The sequence below is a fragment of the Marmota marmota genome, unplaced genomic scaffold (assembly GCF_001458135.2).
Source record: "Marmota marmota marmota unplaced genomic scaffold, marMar, whole genome shotgun sequence".
Taxonomy (NCBI): domain Eukaryota; kingdom Metazoa; phylum Chordata; class Mammalia; order Rodentia; family Sciuridae; genus Marmota; species Marmota marmota.
The window spans coordinates 37,254,260-37,260,885 of NW_026000082.1; the positions used below are offsets into that span (position 1 = coordinate 37,254,260).

General features: G+C 40.4%; 1 protein-coding gene across 2 annotated transcripts in view; it reads right to left on the minus strand.

The window, feature by feature from the left end:
* Positions 1–1,382: 1,382 nt before the first annotated feature.
* Pithd1 (PITH domain containing 1) overlaps positions 1,383–6,626 on the minus strand; it is a 10,389-nt gene continuing 5,145 nt past the window's right edge. For both annotated transcript variants that reach the window (XM_015485530.2, XM_048816093.1), the window contains 3 exons: positions 3,672–3,776; positions 2,895–3,003; positions 1,383–2,314 (listed from right to left, as the gene is read on the minus strand). In XM_015485530.2, the coding sequence (XP_015341016.1) occupies positions 2,213–2,314; positions 2,895–3,003; positions 3,672–3,776 (316 nt within the window). In that variant the 3' untranslated portion in view covers positions 1,383–2,212. The remainder of the gene's footprint in view (positions 2,315–2,894; positions 3,004–3,671; positions 3,777–6,626) is intronic.

The window sequence follows — 6,626 nt, forward strand, 5'->3', positions numbered from 1 at the left end:
GTTTTTTTTTTTTTTTTTTTTTTTAATTCTTTGAACTGAAACAAAACAGTACAAGCTGGAAGGTCAACAAAGCACCTTTCTCCAAGCCAAGAGGCAGTTTGGTTTTGAGGACTCAACAGATCATGGAGTTGGAATCTAGAATACAAACATTCTGGGGAGGAAAAAAAAACACTGTAAACCAAAGATCCAGGACTGGATGTCACAAGAGAACACAAAAATGAAAGAAAGCATGGCTTCCACCACAACAAAATCCCTTCTGGGTCTGCTGATGAAGAATGAAATTCTTCCTGCACCTCCAATCACCCGACATCATGGCATTTTCAGCAAATTCTTCAGAGTGAAGTTTAAATTCAGAAGCCCAGCCCCAGGGGCTACGGGTCATTTGTGCTTTAGTTAGTAGAAATAATGAACGGCTGGTGTGCTCTGAGATTTCTAACTTTATATTTCTCCTTAGTCCAAATTGAAACATAGGGGCTGGAGTTGTGGCTCAGTGGCAGAGTACTTGCCTACCATATGTGAGGCACTGGGTTCGATCCTCAGCACCACATACAAATAAATAAAAAATAAAGGTACATCAACAACTAAAAAATACTTAAAAACAACAACAACAACAAAAAAACATAGCCCTTCTTTTAATCCATAAGATGATTCAACCAAAACAAAGAGGTTGTGGCTGACAAGTGGGTAGGAACCTTAATGCGTCAAGAACTGCACTTGCATTCTAGTTGATTTCATGCTGCATTTCAGAATCTCCAGGCTGTACAAGGTTGGGGTGGCAGACTTCAGAGGAAAAGCTGAAGAAAGTAGCTAGATCCTCCTGAAAACAGCACAGGCCAATGCATCCTCTCAAGAGGATCAGATTCAACACAAATTCCCCTTATCAACTGCTCCTGCTTTCTGCAAGGGAGAGAACTTGACAACCTCAAATCTCCTTTTCAAATACTTAAATTCTCTCCAAGTGCTAGACTGATTTTCAGATATTAATATAAGTCCAAAGTCTGGCCCACCTTTAGACAGAATGCAGTGCTCATTTCCTTTCCTTACCCTTACTTCCTTTGATGTGTTCTAGGATCTGTGCTCCTTTCCCCCCTCCTCCCTTGTTTTTGTAAATATCATTCCATAGGTTACTTCCCTTCATGAGAAATGGAATATCGGTCTTTAACCCTACCTTCCTCTTTACAAAGGTAGGTATTGGATACAGAATTAAGCTTGACTTTTCCAGGAGAAACCGATCTAGTCTTAATTGTGGCACTATGATCTACCTAGATCAAAACAAAAATTTTTTGTTCTAGATCAGAACAAAAATTTCAAAGTTCAATACAGTTTCCAGTAAAATAAAAATTTCATCAGTACTACCTAAAATTCAAAAGAAAATACAAACGTTATGTCTGGCAAGGATTTATTAGGAAGCTTATTAGTCACAGTGAATAAAAGCCATGAACAGAAGAACTCAAGAGCTTATCTCCAAATTCTGGCATTGGGCTTACAACACAAGTTAGAAGCTAATAAAACATTAAGGAGATTCCAAAGGGAATTTTAACTAAGTCTCAATCTTACCCCAACCAGGTTACCCACAAACACAAATGATTCCCATGCTCTCCCCAGACTGCTTAGCTAGGCAGTGGGAAAGATCTTCCCCCCCAAGCTATCACACATCATCAGGAGACTCCTGCCTTTCAAGCTATAACCACGGGACACTGTGCATGATGGACAACTCCAAGCTAGGCAACTTGACAAGAATGCTGAGTAACAACAGGGAGAAGGAACAAGCAGGGACAAGTATTTCTAGTTGGAGACCCTCCTGATAGCTCACACAAAATCCTGATGCTTCGGGTTTCCTGCAGCTCAGGAAGAGTTTCCATTTAAAAGAAAAAGAAAAAATCACATAAAAATCCTGCCACAAAGCAACAAGACACTTGGGATCCCATGGCCACATCAACGGAAAAAGCAAGCATTATCCATGACAGCCAGATGCCACACAACCTAAGACCCAATTTCTGCAGTGCCCTAGAGAACCACGATTGTCCCTCAGCACCCACACAACCCTCACAGTGGTGTGGTATCTTCCATAGGCTGGATTTCTGCAGCAAGCCCCAAAGAGAAAACGCAGCAGAGGCTGTGGCAACCACTCTCACTGGAGCCTCATCTCTGTCCTTCCCAACAAGTGGTACATCTTCACTGACTGCACATCTGTGGGAGCCTGGGCCAGCCCTTAGGAAATGAAGTGTGTCTGTGGGGTAACCTGATGGACCCGGTGGTCTGCCGGGTTGGCCGATGCTTCATAATTGCAGATGGTCACTTCATGTCGGCGAAGCTGCAAGAAAATGGAGATGCTGGGTAGGTGGGCCATTAAGAAACTGTGGCTTCCCAGAACACTGGACTACACTGGAGTAGTCTATAGTCAGTCTCCTTTCTAGCAGATGTCTCAAAGCTCCTCTCTTCTGACATTTTTTTATCTTGAGAAATTTGCAAAGCTCATTATTAAGGTTTCACTTGCAACTGAGATCCATTCCCCACACTGTAATGAGGGCACTATGAGAATAGGAGCTTGTTTATCTTATCATCTTATCTCTGGTACTTAGAACAAGGATTATCAAGAATGCTTTTTGGTTTTGTTTGGTGCAGGAAGGGCCTTGAACATGCTAAGCATGCTCAAACACTGAGCTATACTTCCAGTGCCCTGCTGAAATTGCCAAAGGAAAAAATTTGAAAGTGAAAAACTGTGAATTAACATAAATTATGTAATTTCAATTTTAAAAATACCTATAGTCTGTCAAATGGGAACATTTTATAATGAAGAAACCAAGAAAATTTGTTTCGTTTGCTCTTTCCCTTCCCTTAAAAGCCCCCACTCTGATGGTGTGCTGATATGTTTTTATCAACCCCCCTCTTACCTCAGTCCATTCTCCTCTCAGGCCAATATAAAAGACCTTTGTGGTATCTGCTCCAAAATTTTTTGAAATATGAATCGAGAGATGATAGACATTTGAAAAACGGGAAATTCTAGAGGATGAAAGAAGAAAGAAGACAAGACACAGGTTACTGTCCAGTGAGCACCTCACAACCAGGGCACAACAGTTCAGCTCCAACATATGGTAAAACCCAGGCAAATGTAAGGGATCAATCTTGGGTTCTTCCTCCTCATTTTTCTCCTTTGGACAATCAATTCATTCAGTGAATATTTCCTGAGCCATCTGCCATATCCTGTCCAAGGCAGCAGAGACACAAAGATGAATAAACACTGCTCCTCCCCTCAAGGGAAAAGGAATGAGAAATGCTGTGTAACTGGGCAGGGGTTCTGAAGCATGCTTAGTGTTGATCTAAGCCATAGGAGAAAGAAAACTAAGTGAGCCTGCTATAGGCCCACTATGCAAAGAGGAATTCCAAAAAACATTTCCTAAGACTATCCTGGGAGCTCATGCAGATCTGCCAATTGCTTACAAGTTAACAAGTCTGTGGCCTGCACTGATTTTCTGCCCCAAACTGACCAAGCCAAGGATCAAGATGCCTCCTCCACTTTTTAAACTCATCTCTGATGCTAAGAGGGCAGGAGAGTGGCCAAAAATAAATGGTAAGCTCTGTAAGCACTGCTGCATATGAGGATATGCTCACTGCAAACGAGAAGGTGCTACTGTTCCTCAGCAGGAGTGGAAGGCAGGTCCCATGCTTACTTTGTAGCATATTCTAATTCTCCAGTAAGATCCCGGTTCAGACTAAAGGTCTGATCTGGCTCCCTTTCTGTATCATCAAACGACATCTGTGGAATGTTCTTGTACCTGAGAAAGGAAAGGGGGGGGGGGAAATCAAGAAATGTGCACTATCAGTTTTCAGGGTTTTTTTTAAGACTTCCTATTGACTGCTCAACTGACTTTACTTCAATTCCATCTAAAGGAGATAAAAATTTGCAGTCAAATTTTGGAAATGGCATTTTACTGAAATTTAGACATAAATATCCTTAAACCAACAAGAAACAGTAGTGTACACCAATAGTCCCAGCTATTCAGGAGGCTGAGGCAGGAGGATTCACGTGAGCCCAGGGATTCAGGGACAGCCTAGGCAAGATATTAAGATACCTGTCTCCTTAAAGAAAGAGAGAGAGAGAGGAAGAAAAAAGAAAAGAGCTGAGAACTGCAACATGATCCAGTGGCATCTTTGAGTGGGTTAAGATCACATGAGAAGCAATACACAAAGAGGAGGCTCAAACTAGGTCACGTGCAGCAAATGCATGGAGAAAATAAGCCACTCAGCACATTCATACCAAGCTGAGGATGTGAAATAAAACAGCCTACTCATGGGAAAAAAGACACACTTTGGCAGAAGCATATTAAACAGTTAAGAGATAAGATCAGGTAACCCAATATTCAAGCATTTTTTGTTTCTAAAAATTACCCCATACACTCAATCATCTTACAGTTCTTAAAATAATACAATTTAGGGATTTCCGATTCCAAAGAGCACAAAAGCCTGCAAACTTGCAAAAGGCTTTGGCAAGTCAAGGTATCACTGCAATTTAAGAAAATATTTTTCAAAGGAAAATCTAAGTAATAGCAGTTTCTACAAATTCTGCAGGACTAAGCCACATACACCCACCAACATGAAGGTGTTTTTATTAACATATCTACAAAGGAAAGGCCCAGACTTCAGCAGCAGCAAAATGCATATAATTTTAAAAAGCAAATGTTTGCTTCAAAGTGTTTCTAAGAATGATGCACAGCAGAATGATAATAATGAACATTTATGAGCAGTACTATGAGAGCTAGTGCAGCTCTGCAGTTAAAAGCAGTGTCTCAGGCTGGGGGGTGTAGCTCAGAAGCAGAGTGCTTGCCTAGCATGCCAGAGGCCCTGGTTCAATCTTCAGCACTGGAAGGAAAAAAAAATAGTGTCTTAACCTATAGGATTGCAGAAAATATTTGTGATCTATTCATTAGTTATCATAAGGGATTAATGGCAAGAATACATATGGAACAACCCAACAGCAAAAACACAAATAATTCAATTAAAAAACAGGCAAATGAACTTGTAGTACACACCTAAAATCTTAGCTACTTGGGAGGCTGAGGCAGAAGAATCAAAACTGAGGCCAGCCTGAGCAACTTAGTGAGACACTATTTCAAAATAAAAAATAAAAAGAGCTTGAGATATAGCTCAGTGGTAGCAACCTCAGGTTCAATCCCCAGTACTGGGAAAAAAAGGGGGCAGGCAAAAGAACTGAATAGAGTTTCTCAAAAGAAGTTAAAGGGCCAACAAATATATGAAAAAATGCTCAAAAGTACTACCCATCAGGCAAATAGAAATCAAAACCACAACGAAGGGCTGGGGATGTGGCTCAAGTGGTAGCGTGCTCGCCTAGCATGCATGAGGCACTAGGTTTGATTCTCAGCACCACATAAAAATAAAGATATTTTGTCCACCTAAAAAACTAAAAAAAAAAAAGTATTAAAAAAAAAAACAAAAAACGAGATATCAACTCACTTCCATTAGGATGGCTATTATCAAAAATCCAGAAAATAAATGCTGGTAAGGATGCACAGAGAAAGGAGCTCTTCCACATGTTGGTGTGACGGAAAACAGTATGAACAATCCTATAGACAGAGAACTACTATATGATCCAGCAATTCCATTATGGGGCATATAACAAAAGGAAAGGAATCAGTACGTTAAAGAGACATCCATACTTCTATGTTCACTGCAGGGCTGTTCACAGCAGTCAAGATAAGGCATCAATCTAGGTATCCATCAGCAGGTGAATGGATGAAGAAAATGTGATACATACACTCACACACACACACACATATGTGTATGTATGTATACGTGTGTATATATATATAGATACATATACATACACTATGAACATTAAGTGAATGACAGCAAAGATAGACAAATATTGCATGTTCTCACTTAAGAGTGTAAGCTAAAAAGTTGATTTCATGGAAGTAGGTAGAATGGTTAGAGATCGGGAAGAGTGAGGGAAGAGGGAATGAAGATAGGATGGGTAATCAGTATAGGGATACATTGGATAGGAGGAATACTACTAATGTTCTTCTTTTTTTTTTTTTTTTGGTACCAGAGATTGAACTCAGGAGTGCTTCTATCACTGAGCCACATCCCCAGTCCTTTCTATTTTTTATTTTGAGACAGGGTCTCACTAAGTTGCTGAGGGACTTGTTAAGTTGCTCAGGCTGGCCTCAAACTTGCAATCCTTCTGCCTCAGGCTCCTAAATCAATGAGATTACAGGTGTGCATCACTGCCCAGATTCTAATGTTCTTAATAGCACAGTAGGATAACTATAGTTGATGACAATTAGCTGTATATTTCAAAATAGCTAGCAGAGAATATTTAAGGTTGGGGGGATGGGAAGGGTAAGGCTGCCTGGGATTGAACCTAAGGCTTCATGCAGGCTAGGCAAGTGCTCTATTACTGAGCTACATCTTCAGCCCTAGTGATAATTTTGAATGTTCCCAACACAAAGAAATGGCAAATGTTTAAGGTGATGGTTATATCAATGATCCTGAACATTTGTGTGTATGAAATATACTGTACTCCATAAAAATATGCACAATTATTTTGTTTTGTTTTGTTTTTTTTAAAGAGAGAGTGAGGGAGAGGGAGGGAGGGAGGGGGAGAG